The sequence below is a fragment of the Musca domestica genome, unplaced genomic scaffold (assembly GCF_030504385.1).
Source record: "Musca domestica strain aabys unplaced genomic scaffold, Musca_domestica.polishedcontigs.V.1.1 25, whole genome shotgun sequence".
NCBI classification, from domain to species: domain Eukaryota; kingdom Metazoa; phylum Arthropoda; class Insecta; order Diptera; family Muscidae; genus Musca; species Musca domestica.
Window position 1 is genome coordinate 9502170 of NW_026712277.1, and position 16356 is coordinate 9518525.

The 16356-nt window shown below is 35.3% G+C and overlaps 1 protein-coding gene and 9 non-coding genes across 10 annotated transcripts in view; 7 read left to right on the top strand and 3 right to left on the bottom strand.

The window, feature by feature from the left end:
- LOC105262291 (ecdysone receptor) overlaps window positions 1–16356 on the bottom strand; it is a 188085-nt gene that overhangs the window by 136944 nt on the left and 34785 nt on the right. The window contains exons 2-3 of the mRNA XM_059123826.1: window positions 6993–8148; window positions 6762–6931 (exon numbers count right to left, since the gene is read on the bottom strand). Coding sequence (XP_058979809.1) covers window positions 6762–6931; window positions 6993–7861 — 1039 coding nt within the window. The 5' untranslated portion in view covers window positions 7862–8148. The remainder of the gene's footprint in view (window positions 1–6761; window positions 6932–6992; window positions 8149–16356) is intronic.
- Window positions 10096–10169, top strand: TRNAN-GUU (transfer RNA asparagine (anticodon GUU)). Its single transcript has one exon. It is a non-coding gene; the product is annotated as a tRNA-Asn (tRNA).
- On the top strand, window positions 10949–11022 carry TRNAN-GUU (transfer RNA asparagine (anticodon GUU)). The gene has a single exon. It is a non-coding gene; the product is annotated as a tRNA-Asn (tRNA).
- On the top strand, window positions 11506–11579 carry TRNAN-GUU (transfer RNA asparagine (anticodon GUU)). The gene has a single exon. It is a non-coding gene; the product is annotated as a tRNA-Asn (tRNA).
- Window positions 12155–12228, bottom strand: TRNAN-GUU (transfer RNA asparagine (anticodon GUU)). The gene has a single exon. It is a non-coding gene; the product is annotated as a tRNA-Asn (tRNA).
- TRNAN-GUU (transfer RNA asparagine (anticodon GUU)) lies at window positions 13552–13625 on the bottom strand. Its single transcript has one exon. It is a non-coding gene; the product is annotated as a tRNA-Asn (tRNA).
- TRNAN-GUU (transfer RNA asparagine (anticodon GUU)) lies at window positions 13869–13942 on the top strand. The gene has a single exon. It is a non-coding gene; the product is annotated as a tRNA-Asn (tRNA).
- Window positions 14403–14476, top strand: TRNAN-GUU (transfer RNA asparagine (anticodon GUU)). The gene has a single exon. It is a non-coding gene; the product is annotated as a tRNA-Asn (tRNA).
- Window positions 14972–15045, top strand: TRNAN-GUU (transfer RNA asparagine (anticodon GUU)). The gene has a single exon. It is a non-coding gene; the product is annotated as a tRNA-Asn (tRNA).
- On the top strand, window positions 15245–15318 carry TRNAN-GUU (transfer RNA asparagine (anticodon GUU)). Its single transcript has one exon. It is a non-coding gene; the product is annotated as a tRNA-Asn (tRNA).

Genomic DNA, 16356 nt, shown 5'->3' on the forward strand with positions numbered 1-16356 from the left:
ATAGAGAATGGGACTTTCGGTCCCAAGACCCTCGAAAATAGCCACTTTTTCATTTTTTTCCAGTCGGACCCCCCAAATGGTTCCAAAAATGCATTTCTGTGTACGTACCGATGAAGATATACTAGCCAATCTCTGATCAAATAGAATATCAGCATAATATGAATTTCGCAGCAAGTCCGTATCAGGCGAAGCATGGAGCAGGCTCCTCTCCGAAATTATTACTTTTCTTACGTTTTTCTTCATTTAACATTGAAAAATTAATTGTTTGTCAGTAGGAATCATCCGGAATGGCTGTGAAACAGACTTCCACCCCATTTATATAATCAACAATTTCCATTTCGAATGAATGAAATCTAACAGTTTGAAAAACTGAATTCTGAAAAGGCCACAAACCAATGCTAATGACCCGCCGGTTATTGTACATTTCCCCACAAATAATTTCCTATGTCAAAAGGAGCAGTTAATTTCATGGAGAGCCCCTCCAAGCCCCCAAAGGATTCCATGCAATTTAAACTTTCTTACCCTCTTTCTACACCGCCCCCACCAAGTTCGATGTCTTCTTAATGAAAGTGATGTCCTTAGACGTAACTAAATATCCAACCTACAACCCATCATCATCATCGAACTTAATATTCCAAGCGTTAGCGTTTCTATTCCAATGGGCTTAAAGTCATTTGGCAACAAAGTAACTAACAGCAATTTAAAAATGGCCAACAATGTAAACCACGAAGCCGAAACCATCCATTCACAGACGTAAATATGTACAAAAATGGGAAAAAATAATAACAACAATCTTCTAAATATATACAGCAATAAATGTGTACATATATACATACATACATACATACATACATACATATTGGAAATGTATATAAGTATGCTTTTTTGCTACGCCTTACATCCTGCGCGTGTTCGACACAAAAAAAGCACACCCAAAACCCATTAATTTGCCAAATAAAATAAAAGTCCGAAGAGGAGCAGCAGCAGCAACAGGGTGGCAAGATGTGTTTGCTGGACGGGCAAAAATAAATATAAATTCATGGCATTTCTATGACAAAACCAAGCGACCGCCAGAACGACTGACAGAGAAGCAGACAGCCAGCCACACCAACCATTCATGCCGGCTCAGTGTCTGAATCCTAGCAAATACAGCGGGTTTTGAAAAAAAGCAACACAATTTTCAGAAAGTGTGGGGGCGATAGCCTGAGTCCCCAACACAAAGTAAGGCAAATGCCAGCACATGCCGGCAAACACCTTGCCACTTCTTAAAGCAAAAAAGCCAAACTGCAGGGTATGTAAGCAAAGCACAATTGGAAGACAACAAATCCCCGTTATTTGCCTTGTCATGGCATCAAAGTGCACAAGCAACAAAAACAACGAACTCAAGAAAAAGGTCGTTGCGTTATATGTCAAGGTGGAAGGAAGCAGCAAGCACAGGAGCAGAGTCGGAGGATGAGTTGGTGGCAAGACCGTGGTTGGAGTTTTCTGATTTTCCGCACAGTCATGCCCTGTCTGCTGCCATATAACCCACAAACCTATCCCCCACATTCTGCAAGTTCAAGCACTTTTTTTCGGGGAGATTTCTTCAAAGAAGACAACAAACGTGATGACATAGACGTCTGTCTGGTGACCTTCAACTTTTCCACCATAATAAATTTCTAAGAATGTGTGTGTACAGTGGTGGCCATATCATATGCAACTAAGATTCATCTACGTTAAAAGGCTATATAAATTTGTAAATTTCACAACGAAGTATATAAAGATGGGTTAATTATAGTCAATACGTTCTTACGATTTCAAATTATTATCAAAATGTGCATCTTTTGTTTATATCTCTATGTTTACAGGTGTTTTGTTGACAAATATGAAATTTGGTGTGGTCAAAACATATGCAACTTTATATATTTGGTTTAAATAACGGCATTTTTACAATTTCATTTGTTCTATTGTTCTTCTTATTATTAGCTAGAGACACTACGTAAAGAGATTTAAAGCTACCTTCACATTTTTATTGCGTTGCTTTTTTCACAAAGCTAAAATAGAGTTTGTTCAAAAATGGCACGCGATAAATTTGGACTTGAGCTCAGACAACGAATTGTGACTGCGTATTCTTCTGGATTATCACAGAAATGTATTGCCGAGAAATATACCGTTCATAAAAGCTCCATATCGCGCATCATTAATAATTACAAAAAAAATTCACAAGTCTCTGTTATACACCGTGGTGGTCGAAGTCGAAAAACAAGCGATCGGACGGACAAATTAATAATCAGACACGTGAAAAAAGACCCATTTATATCTTCCTCTAAGATAGTGGAAAGATTTCAGTTGCCAGTTTCTGCTCGCACCATCCGTAGAAGACTTTTACAAGCCTCCCTCTGCGCAAGACGTCCTGCAAAAAAACCACTGATATTCAAGCGAAACCAGAAAAAGCGTTTGGAATTTGCTAAAGCTCATATAAATTGGACAGAAAGTAAATGGAGAACTATATTATTTAGTGATGAGTCCAAATTTAACATCATTGGTAGCGATGGCATGTGCTATGTAAGGCGACCAGAAGGAAAACGACTCGAAGCACGTTACTGTAAAAAAACGGTCAATCATGGAGGGGGCAATATAATGGTGTGGGGTTGTTTTTCTGGTGCTGGAGTTGGCCCACTGCATAGAATTGTTGGTATTATGGATAGATTTATGTATAAAGACATATTGCAAAGGGTAATGCTCGCATACGCAGAATATAATATGACATTGGGGTGGGTCTTTCAACAGGACAACGACCCCAAACACGCTTCGAAGGTGGTCAAATCGTGGTTTGCCGATAATAGAGTTACGGTAATGGAATGGCCACCCCAATCCCCAGATTTAAACCCAATAGAGAATCTGTGGGAAATTGTAAACAAAAAAATTGATCGAGAAAATTGTACAAGTTTAGATGTTTTATTTTGCCGGCTGGAAGATGCCTGGAAATCAATCCCAAAAAGCGTCATTGACAATCATATAGCGTCAATGCCTCGAAGATGTCAGGCTGTAATCGACAACAACGGATTTGCAACAAAATATTAACTTTATTTGCACTTTACTGAGCTCGATTTAATTAGTTGCATATGTTTTGGCCACTTCATAATAAGACTGAATATCTTTTTCTAATCTTTTTTTATAAATGAATTGAATATCTATGGAGTATATGTTTTTTTCTTAAACTACAAGCAATAAAAAATAATATTTAAAAAAATAATTGCATAATTTTGTTTTCAGAAAATTTTTTCACGGTTTTTGGTAAAGGTTAGATTTCAGTTGCATATGATATGGCCACCACTGTATGTGCATGGAGCCCAATGATGTATACGAAAGTATATAGTCCCACGAATGTATATATACTACATATACACAGGAATTATGTACACTCACACACACACACAAGTGGAATTCTCTCAATCAGGCCATTTGTTCTGCTGCTGCTGAATGCCAGACTTTCTTTGTTCCACACACACACAGCCAGCCAGCCAAGCTCATCGTCCTTGACGATGTTAAATTTGGTAGAAGGACAATGAATATTTTTTTCACAACAATATTTTTTGGGAAAGGTCTTTATCCTGTGGGTGTAGTGGTTGGTGGCTGGGAGAGAAGCATTAACTTTGGCATTTGACGAAAATATTCTGGTTGCTTTGGTAACCGAACGACCCGCCATCAGCCATTCAAAAAAGGACAAAGGAGGAGAAAAGAAAAGCCTGAATGTAGTTCAAGTCAAATGAAACAAGAAAATAACAGCGCCAACTAAACCAAAGATGGCGCCCGAATGTCAAAAAAAATAATAAGAGAGCTTTTTTAAAGCTTTTAATAGAAAATAAAAGCATTTCAGTTTATGGCGCCATCTGTTGGATTATGGTGACACTAAATTAATAAATATGGTGGTGTACTGTTTGGGATAGTTGGCAATGCTGCCAAGTAGAAATATGCCTTTCAAGACCGTGGTAGTTAATATCCTCGATAGTATAGTGGTTAGTATCCCCGCCTGTCACGCGGGAGACCGGGGTTCAATTCCCCGTCGGGGAGATACCAAAATATTTTTTTTCAGATTTTTCATATATTTTTATCAAAATTTAATGCCATGTCATAAATTATTTGAAATTTAAAATTGCTTTTCATTAATATTTCCTCGATAGTATAGTGGGTAGTAGCCCCGTCTATAATTTTTTTTCGGATTCGATTTCAAATCAATGCTCTGTTCCAGATCTGCAAGAATTTAAATTTTTTTTAATATCGAAAAAAATTGCAAAATTAGTAGATTATTGCAGGTTCTGGAACAAAAGTTTTTAACAACTACTATGTGGAGATGTATAGTTTTGCAATTCTGGAAAGATTTATAATCTCCATTTATATTTTGTATTACTCTAAATTTGTTTTATATCCTCGATAGTATAGTGGTTAGTAGCCCTATCCTTTCGATAATTCTCATATTCGATTCAAGTCTGTAAGAACTTAAAATGAGTGCTTAAGTCTGGATATTCTCTTATTGATTTAACTTCATGTTAATATCGATTGCAGAAAGAACTTCAGTTTAACAGCGTATGAATGAACCGTATTTTTCCAAATTCATTCAACATCTTCGATAGTATAGTGATTAGTAGCCCCGACTTTGACATGATTTTCGTTTTCGATTTTACTCCAAATTTTTCTATAACAAGGTATTAAAAACTTGAGGTCGAAAACAAACCTTTTTCATAGAATCCTTTAGTGGTCTATAATTTTGTAGAGATTCATATTTATAGAATAAAATCTGAATTTAAACTTGGATTTTCCGTAGATTTTTTTCCTCGATAGTATAGTAGCTAGTAACCCTGTCTTTCATATGATTTTCGCTTACGATTTCAATCTGCAAACACTCAAAATTTCACTTAAGGAACATATTATTTAGGTGGTTGTTTTAACAAACGATATTTTTGTTTTTGTCTTTTTTCATGATTATGATTTTTATTATTTATGAAGAGAATTTAAAAAATAAATTATAATTATGAATAGATATATAATTTAGCATTGGTTTATAATTCTACAAGACAATCTCCATTTATATTTTGTATTTTCCCACGTTCGTTCAACATCCTCGATAGTATAGTGGTTAGTATCCCCGCCTGTCACGCGGGAGACCGGGGTTCAATTCCCCGTCGGGGAGAAATACGATTTTTTGGTTTATCCCACTGCCAGATTTTTTACAGTTCTTTAAAAGATATTTTGAACACCTTCAAAGGTCCCGCCAATACGAGTTTTAATCCTGATTTGAGCCATCTTTTTATAAGGAAAACTAAGTGATGTAAAATATATGGACTATATATCGAATATTGATGGATTTATAGCATTTCGACATTTTCACGAATTTCTATAAAAATGTTCAGACGTGTGATTAGCAAATAAATACATTAAGTGTCTTTCTGACAATGGCGTATGCGATTCTGCATCATTCATTCCGCTCTTTGCCAACAAAATGTTGATTGGATCCGAGGTCTGACAATTGGAATAATGCACTTTAAATCCATATGAAAATAAATAAAAAATTACGAGAACTTGGCAAACAAAATGACACCAAAAAGGAATATTTTTTGGTTCCCCAAAAGTCATGGTACCCCTAAGTAAAAATCCGGTATTTTATAGCTACTCAAATTTTACTTTTCCCAATTTTTTTTGTTGGAAATCCATTCATTTTAATCACTGATTTCAATCCTTAGAGTATCGTATGTAACAATTTTTGGTAATATGTGAGCGTATGTTTTTCCACTCCTCTAACATAACATCCTTAAGCTGCAAGTTCTGTTCCATAGTGTTTTCGACGATTACCAGTTCTCCTACTACAGCTGATGCCATGCAGTCCCATACCTACTTCAGAATAAGGTTAGCTTTTGGAATGCAAATCTACGAAAATCTCCCTTTCTCTGGTAGTAAAATTTTTGACCCATAGTTATTGTTGTTTTCATGACTAAAAAATACTCTGCAACCTCGATTTTTTCAGGAAACTCCCTTTTTACTAAATACAGTAATCTGCTATTTTCTGGGCATGTAGGTCAACAGCATTGTTTGGGTAATCCAGTGTTTATTGATTGTACAATAAAGAAAGAAGGTTTCCTTAAGTCATTGCAAATAAATGTAGGGATGGAAATTCTGATCCTAACCCGTCCGCTATATTATGAATGAGTGGAAGCTTTTTAGGACTCCAAAAGTGGTAGACCATTCATCGCAAACCTCACAAAACAACAATATTGAACATATTTCGGAATATTTGAATGAAAAAACTTCGAAATATACACATTTCCTGTTAAAATCATCTCAAACCATTCAGGACGAATTAAAAAACTCTTGACCATTCAATGCCTGGGTGAAGTAATAAAATCAAAAGGAAAACAGACGAAATATTAATATGAATTTTCTACTCATTTATGTTGGACCTTTTTCAGCTACTATTGAAATAATTTGATTTAATACTTAGCTCAAGCTGGCGGATTTAACCTAATTATTTGAAATAGTGTTTACTATAAGTTGACGCGTAAAATTTTATGTTTTCTCATATACTTATATTGCAGATTAATTTTCACGAATTCCACAATTTGGGAGTAACTCAAAAAACCCTGACTTTCAGCTTCATTGACATTTATTAAATACTTCCGTAATATTCAATCTGAAATCCAATCCTCCACGTCTTAATTTTCTGAATATTTCACCCACAACTTATATTCATTTAAAGGTTAATTTGAAGATTTCTCATTTCCACCTACCTTGTTTCCCATTTGGCGAAAACGGGTCATAACTACCCGCCGACATGGGCGATGAGTATCCATTCGATAAATTTGCGCCATAAATGTGATTTTGAGAGGCTGAAGATGGACTTAAAGGTGCAGTGCTGGGTACACTGCCGGGACTAGGTGTGGAAATCCATTCTTCCCTTCTGCAAAGAAAAAAACCATTGAAACCATGCAATTCGAGAAAATTGAGGGACCAAAACTTACAATTCCAAACGGGCTCGTTTTGAGGGCAGAAAAACCGCTGAACTGCCATTGGAAGGATCTGCAGAGCCACCAGCAGCTGCCGCCACATTGCTTGTTGAACTGCCACCAGCACCGCTTGGTGCGGTCGTTATGGTAACTTGTGTAGATCCCGCCACTGTGCTGGCATTGACAGCAGCAATACCCGTTGCCGTTTTCAATGCCAAAGTTCCCGTTTTAAGTGCTGCTGCTGTTGAGGGGGCAATGTTGGCCAGGGCCGAACAGGCCGCCAGACTTATGAACTCTTCCTTGCAATCGCTGCTGAGATTGGCGGCCTGGCTGTGATTGCTACTGCTGCCCGCCGCCGCCAATGCTGCTGCAGTTGTTGTTGCGCTGGAAATGTCATGTAGGGGTTCCGATTTAATGGCAGTCTTTAATAGTTTGATTTTCTCTTCGACGGAAGCACTGGCGAGCGAGTCTACCGAACTAATGACAATATTGCTTACATTGTTGTTTAGCTGGCGTGTGGCGGCAGCGGCTGCGGCAACGGCATGCTGCTGTTGGATGTGTATCAAATTGCGAACTGGATTGGAGTTACCGGCTTCCGCCGTTGCATCCAGCGTTGATGCAGAGCCACCAGCAAAATTGGCTATGAAAACATTGGCAGCATCCCCTCCTGCAGCAGCGGCAGCATTGCTGGCCGCCACAGCTGCTGAACTGGCGGCAGCATCCAGTTGTTGTTGCAACAGAATATGACTGGGTATGACTTGCTGCTGTTGTTGTGGTGTTGATTGTTGTTGTTGCTGCTGCTGCTGTTGTTGTTCGCTGGGCGGCAACGACAGCTTTTGTCCTTGCGCATGATTTAGCCGGTACATCATTGAGGACAAATTCATCCTAAACTTTGTGGTGACCCGTAAATCTTGTTCTTGCCGTTGTTGTTGCGTTTGGCGACATTTAAAAAAGTGTGGCAGAGAAAATAAATATTTTTTGCTTCTATTTACATTTTCCGCTCAAACGGTGCCGCACATCCAGGGGCACCGTTTCTCCTCGGCCAATCCCCTCGCGTGTTGGCCTTGGGCAGCAGGGTGTTTGGTTCTCTACCTCGATGGCGATTTAGCGGTAGTGATTGGGTCTTGGTAAAGAAATACCAAAAATATTTACAATTTGTCCAGAAGAGCAGCTGCAAAAGAAGAGATGAAAAAAGAAGCACAAATTAGCAATGGAATATTCAAATGTTTGCTCGCTAGTGACCCGACCCTCTATAGGCTCAGTGCCCCTGCCCGCTCAGCTTTGGTGGGGAGCATTTCTAAGAATTCGAATGTTTTGTTTTATGACTGCCAGTCACCTTTCAATATTCTCGGGGTTTCAAGCACCACCTCCCCCCAGCCCCTGGCTTTTGTTGGCCAGCAGCTGAATGTATTTTTTTTCTCTCTCGTTAGCTTGTCGTCTATACTATAATTGAGCATGCATTGACCTAGTTTCTTGGCTTTTTTCAGGGTATCAAGGGTTGAATGCCGTCGTCGTCATCACCATCGTCATGTCATGTTGAGAACACAAAGTATTCGTCGTCACATGCCTGGTGAACAGAGAAAAAACAACAAAAACGCTTTCACATAATATGCCCCATTCTCAGGGTGGTAATGAGTCAAGGATGTTAGAGGTTGAAAATAAAAAAAAACACCACAACAGGTCTTAAATTATTTACGAAAAATTTAAAGCCCCGTTTTTTCATTTTCACTTGTAATATATAAATTTGTAATGGAATGTTCGTAACAAACTATTGCACCTAGGTATATGGTTTGTTCTGAGATTCATAGTGAAATTTTGTGTAGATCATTTCTTCTTCCGATACTTTTTAGCTAAAATGAAATTTAATGTCACTTTCATGCATAAACTCGAAAAAAGTCAGAGAAAAAATTTATCGAAAAAATTCGGATTTTTTTTTTTTTTTTTTTTTTTTTTTTTTTGACTACATTGATGCAAATATTTTCTTGATATACAATGGATATAGAGATTTCTTTTCTTTGGAGGCTTATAGTGAAATTTGATCAAGAACCTTCTTGCCTTTGACACTTTCCTCAAAAAATTAAATATTATCGTCAATTTGGACTCAGATATAAAACGCCATTCAAATAACAGTTAAAAACGTAATCATGTAACGCACATTTGAAATATTTAAATTCGAATGTAATTTTCGCACAGAACCATCAAAGCTAGATATATAATTTAAAGGGGGACTAATAGCGAAATTTTGTATAGAATATTTCTTCTCTTGACACTTTTTGCCTAAAACGAAATCTTATGGTACTTTCATGCAATAATTCGAAAAAAAGTCGGTGCAAAAATTAATCAAAAAAAATAGAAAATATTTTGGCAACATTGAGGCAAATATTTTCGGAATATAAAATCAAAATACCGATTTCTTTTCTTTGATGACCTATAGTAAAATTTGAATAGGAATATTTTTGTCTTTAACGTCAACCTTCCAAAATCACGCTTTGCAGGAGAATTTGGCATAAACTCACATGAAGTATGGCTTTAACCCTAAAATGTGTTTTTTTTTATGAATTCCTGCCATTTAGGTAAGATTTAGCATTTTGATGTTCTGCGACCCATAGTAGAATTTTATGACAAATAATTTTGTAGAATTGTTTGACTTCCTAAGATCAAGTTTAAAGGAAGATTTTAATAATAATCTAAAAAGAGCCCTCCTTTTGATGACTTGATTTGGGATTGAAAATTTCAACCAAAATAATCGTTGAATTATTTTCAGTAATACTGCCAAAGCCATCAAATATCTGAAATACATGAATTCCATGGAATTTTTATACGAACATGTCAAAAAAGCGTTACTTTCCGAGGTAAACTTTTAAAGCGCTGATACAGGTGTCTTCTATTTTTAGTTCTACCTTCATAATCTACTAAATTTTCCTGTAATTTAATATGCCCACCTCCTTCTATTAAGTGGTTGCAAAACTTTGACCTGATTCGTACATTGATTTTTTGTTTTTTTTTTTTTTTAATTTGATTTTTAACAGGATTTCTGTGATTTGATTAGTGTTCAGTGTTTCAAGTACTTTTTTTAAGATTTTGAAAACCTTAGTTATAAAATTTTTGGAATTACATGGCCTCCGTGGCGCAATTGGCTAGCGCGTTCGGCTGTTAACCGAAAGGTTGGTGGTTCGAGCCCACCCGGGGGCGCAATTATTTTCTTATTCTTTTTGATTTGGTGGTTTGGATGCTAACAGAGAGTGGTTTTAGGTTCTACATCAGATAGGGATTGCACCCTATGATATCAACTGTCATATTTTTGCGTTCCCATTGCAGTTATCAGCTCCTTTTCAATGCTTTAATATTCTTCTCTCATAGACCAAAGTTAAACGTCGAATATCGATAAATTCTTAAAAAAATGGTAAAAATAAGAAAAGGATAGGAAACAGGGGAATTTAGTCCTTCGACCACTTAAAAAAACCGGTACTGTACACTCTTTGGGATATGAAGTGACCGAAAGGTTCGTGGTTCCCTCTTAGATTTTATAAATTTATTTAAAAAAGGTTTTGAATCCCACATCAAATAAAGGTTGCTCCCTTCATTACCAACTGTTTTTACGTTCCCATTGCCGTTATTAGTTATTTTTCGGCTACAATTATTTCATATTCAATACCATGTTCAAGGGACCCAAAGTCAATTCAGATCCTTTTGAAGCGTTTTTTTTTTTTTTTTTCTTTTTTTTTGGGAAATTATATATAAATATTTCGATATTTCACATAAAAAATTCTCTCTCTCTCATGGATACAATTTTTTATGTGGAATATCGAAATAATCCAAAATATTAGTAATTTCTTCAAAAAAAAAAAAACCGGTTCAAAAAGTACCTGGATTAACATTTGGTCCTTCGACATTTCAAAAAATCGGTACTGTACAGTTTTAGGCAATAAAGTGGCCTGAAGACAACAGGAGTTTTGATTGAGCGCCGCATCGCCTCCGTGGCGCAATTGGCTAGCGCGTTCGGCTGTTAACCGAAAGGTTGGTGGTTCGAGCCCACCCGGGGGCGTCTCCTTTTTTGAAATAAGTTTCTAAGGTCGGCCTATAGACAGAATTGAAATGAAAATATTTTTTACATTAATTGAATATGAATTTAACAAAAGATGGAATTTTCCAGAATTTATTCTCTTCTAGCCACTAAAATGACTCCTAATAAGCCGGCTCGATGCGTGGACTTTGATAGATTTCAATTTTCAGTGTCATTTCCTTAGTTCATTAAGAGCTCGACTTGAAAGGGAAATGATCAAATATCCATTCACCACAGACCTCTGCCCTAGGCCAACAATTTCAAGTAAGTTTTTCTATTCACTACTTTTTAATATTCGGACATTTTTCAATAATTGTGTCGAAGGGACATACTCAGTCTTCCTATTACGCTAAATATCACAATCGTGGTTTCTATGGCGGACAGTTTTCGAAAAGTAGAATATACAAAATTACATCTGAGATATATTAGTTTTTGCATAGCTTTGAAAACGCCAGTCGTCACATGGCCTCCGTGGCGCAATTGGCTAGCGCGTTCGGCTGTTAACCGAAAGGTTGGTGGTTCGAGCCCACCCGGGGGCGATTATTTTTGGAGTTTCATTTGATTTTACATTTGTAAGTTTTTATAGGAATTCATGTCAAAGTCCTCGGTTAATACTAAGGGCTTCCTCTAATTTTTACATTTGCCATTTTTTTTTTGGAATTTATGCAAAACCCATGGTTAATACTAGGTGGAGATTTTGATATATTCAATCAGGAATAACAATATATCCAACATAAATCAAGATACTCTTAATATCCATTAGTGTTATGTGTGTTTTCACCGTTTGTGGGGGAAAAAATCAGAAAACTTGATATTATACCCAGGAGCGTAAGCAGTGGATGTTCTGCTAAATGGCCATTATTCTGACTTGTACATTTTACATGCAAAAATTAGTTTGTTTGCCAGTTAGGTGCTTCCGAAACGGTTCCGAAGACATTTCTGCGTAAATCGTCCCTTATGGTACTGACTACCCTTTCTATGATTTTCTCATTTACATACACTAGAAGAGATTTCTGGAGGTCTCCATACGTATCATTTTCTTACAAATTCACAACCTTATGAAGCTTTTCAAAAGTTTTCTTTGGCTCCTCCGCTTGAAAAAAAAAAGATTTTGCGCCCCCGGGTGGGCTCGAACCACCAACCTTTCGGTTAACAGCCGAACGCGCTAGCCAATTGCGCCACGGAGGCCATGTGTTGCCGCTGCAAACTCGTCTTCATTCAATGGCCATCTCATTTTCTTAAAATGCCTGTACAGTACTGTTTTTCTGTAAGGTCGAAGGACCATCAGATTAACTTGCAAGAGATTTTGAACAGATTTCATATATTTTAGATAGACAATTGTGTCACGAAGGTCATGTGATGCCATTACAAACTCGTCTTCATTCAATGGCCATCTCTTTTTCCCTGAAATATCTGTACAGTACCGTTTTTCTGTGAGGGCGAAGGACCACCAGAATAAGCTGTAGGAGATTTTGAGCAGATTTCATATATTTTTGATAGACAATAGCGCCACGGAGGCCATGTGTTGCCGAGTTTGCAACTCGTCTTCATTCAATGGTCATTTCATTTTCCCTAAAATATCTGTACTGTATCGTTTTTTGTGAGATCGAAGGACCATCAGAATAATTTGAAAGAGATTTTGAAGAAATGTCCGATTCTTGCCTATTTTTTGATAGTCGAACTTAACCAATTGATAGTCGACTTAACCAATTGGGAAACGGAAGCCATGTGTTAACGTACAAATTCGTTTTCGATCCATGTTAATGTAATTTTCTTAAAATAAGTGTACAGTACCATTGGTTTATGTAGTCGCAGGACCACCAGAACAATTTGTAAAAGAGTTTGAGTGCGTATGTTTGATACTCGGAAGAAGCTAATCAATGATATAATACTGCTGAAACCCCCCGTCATTGCTCCATAATACCTTGTGAACGTAAAATATCTGTACAGTACAAATTTTCTGGTTTTCGAAGGTCTATCAAAGGCATATTCTGAGAATTTTAATTACAAATTTTGATCGTTCAGCTTTCGAACATTAAAAGGAAATAATATTTGGTTGTTTTTTATTTCCCCAACTTGCCAATATGACAAATATCCCCAGGGATATCATTTTGTAGGAAATCGTCCTCTCTGGTTTAAAGCTTCCTACTATCAAACTTCAAATTTAAGATATTGCTGGTGGTCATTGTTGTTGTTATTTCTCTTATATTAAATATAAGTTAAATATGAATAAATAAAGAAGATATTGCAGATTTTAATGGTCAACTGCGAAAGGAAGTCGATCGGAACATAAGATATTTTCACAAGATCAAAAAATATTAGAATAAAATATTGCGGAAATCGAAGCCAAGATCTAACCAACTAAAAAATTTAAAAATCTCAAAATCTCATCTGAAGCAGTGCCCAAAGCATCTGAACAGCAAAAGGGATCCTTAAATGTTGTTTTACAGATATTCTCTCTTAAAACATTTCAAATGTTATAGTAAATTAAAAAAATCTAAAAAAGTAATGCGCCCCCGGGTGGGCTCGAACCACCAACCTTTCGGTTAACAGCCGAACGCGCTAGCCAATTGCGCCACGGAGGCCATGTGCGTGCGGTAGATTTTTGCAAATTTGCAACTGGGAATTTTTGGCTGTAAAATACATCCGAGTGAATCAATACTTTCTTTGGAGATTCAAGATGATGATACTAGAAAGTGAACTATCAAGCCCATATGATGGAGAGAAGCCACAAATATTTGCAGAATCTAAATAACTTCAAAAACGTCTACTCCAAAAAAAATCAAGCCCCCATTGTCAAGTGTTGATATTGACAGCAATACGACATCGCCTCCGTGGCGCAATTGGCTAGCGCGTTCGGCTGTTAACCGAAAGGTTGGTGGTTCGAGCCCACCCGGGGGCGCATTAAATATTTTTTAGAATCACATCTCGGGATAAACTGAGGAGAAAAAATCTACTTGGAAATTTCGATGGCAATTTCACATTGGTCCAGGGTTAAACCATTAATGGAGTCTCATACATGCCAGCATTTGAGCCTCTCAATAACTGTCATGAATAAAAAATCAACTATCAGACATATAGGGCTATTTTTTCTGCAATTGTTCATATAAATCTGGGTAAATCAAATAATAATTTTTTATATTTAAAAATTATTACAAAGAGTAAAAAAATCGGCTTAGTGAAGTTTTTTCAACATTCCCTTAATAATTATGTTTTTTTAATTGTTTGCCCTTCTATGGGTTAACCCCTAGAAAGTAAAGACCGTTTTATGCTAAAAGGGGTTTTAAATTTTCTGACCTCAATTCTGTCTTGACCCATTTTTCAACTATATAAAATCCGTTGTACAATTTGGGCGCCATATCGCCTCCGTGGCGCAATTGGCTAGCGCGTTCGGCTGTTAACCGAAAGGTTGGTGGTTCGAGCCCACCCGGGGGCGGTTGATATTTTAATAATTCCAATGATTTGGAGAACTTTCTAGATTTAATTCGATGAATCGTGAAAGTTTATCCAACGAAAGAATAAATAGGATGGATAATCATCAACATGTTGGGCGCCATTTAGCACCGAATATCATTGGTTACTTTAAAATGGAAAATAACTTTACAATATAAAAATATGTCACCTTATGCAATATCCACAAACATAACCTATGGCGATTTTATCATGTAATTAGCACATAATGCATGTGCCTGACCTCCATAAACCTTTAACGTGAGTGACAATTATGACAAGCTAATAGTTTTATATTAATGTTTTTGACATCTTAGATCATTTCACTTAAGCTAAATTGACTATTAATGTAAACATCAAATACTGATATTTTCCTCCAATCGACATAATAGCAAGTTATTTGAGAATTTAATTAAAAATTTAATAAAGAATTTTCCTGGTCACAGACAAATAACGCCATACAGACACGCCGCCAACATCTGCCTCCGTGGCGCAATTGGCTAGCGCGTTCGGCTGTTAACCGAAAGGTTGGTGGTTCGAGCCCACCCGGGGGCGCATTTCCTTTTTTCTTGTTACAGAACACTTAAATTTTTCAACTAAAAACTTCATCATCATATAGTACATATTCTAAAGCTTTGCTTATCGCAAAAAGCTTTATTTGAAGACAAAAGCTTTTTAATATAAGTAGAATGTTCTTGCCGTATAACGGGTAACATGAGCTGCATGTGTGTAGTTAGCTGCCAGCTTAGACATGGCCTCCGTGGCGCAATTGGCTAGCGCGTTCGGCTGTTAACCGAAAGGTTGGTGGTTCGAGCCCACCCGGGGGCGCATAGTTTTTTAGTTCTTTTTATTTTTTTATTTATTTTTTTTTTTATTTTATTCCAGACAAAAAAAAAACAAGGGAACTGATGAGGATTGGTGGCACTTTCCGAAACCTAGATATTCCCTGCCTTACCCCCTGGCAAACATTACCATCGCTCTCCACTAATAAACAAACGTTGTTTTTATAAAAACACCAATAATGGGATTAAGCCTGACCATTTTGCAACAACAAATAATTTTATTTTTAAATTTTTTTGTTATTTTAATTTTTATATATATTCCATATTTGTTATTTTTATATATAAATATTTTATTCATTTTTTTTATGTATATTTTTATTTTTATATATATTTTAATTTTTATATATATTTTTATTTTTATATATATTTTTATTTTTATATATATTTTTTATTTTTATATATATTTTAATTTTTTAAATATATTTTTATATTTATATATATTATTATTTTTATATATATTTTTATTTTTACATATACGTATTTTATGTTTTTATTTTCATAATTTTTTATTTTTATATTTTTTGTCATTATTGATCTTCGTAATTTTATATTGTTTATATTTATATTTTTTGTTATTTTTATATAATTTTTATAATATATATTTTTTTATTTTTATATATGTTTTTAATATTATATTTTTTATTTTTTTCTTTGGTTATTTTTATATACTGTTTTATTTCTAAATGTATTGGTCATTTTAATTGTTTATATTGTTTAATTTGATTTTTTTATTTTTATTTTTTTTATTTTATGTATTTTTATTTTTTCATATTGCTTTATTTTTTTCTTTTATTTTATTTTTTTTTTGTTATTTTTATTTTTTTTTTTTTTGTTATTAATATTTTTATATATTTTTAATTTTTATATATTTTTTAATTTTTATATATTTTTAATTTTTATATTTTTTTTATTTTTATATATTTTTATTTCTATCTATTCTATTTCTATTTTTTAATTTTTAAATATTTTTTTTTTAATTTTCATAGTATTTTATTTTTATTTTTTTCCCATTTATATATGTTTA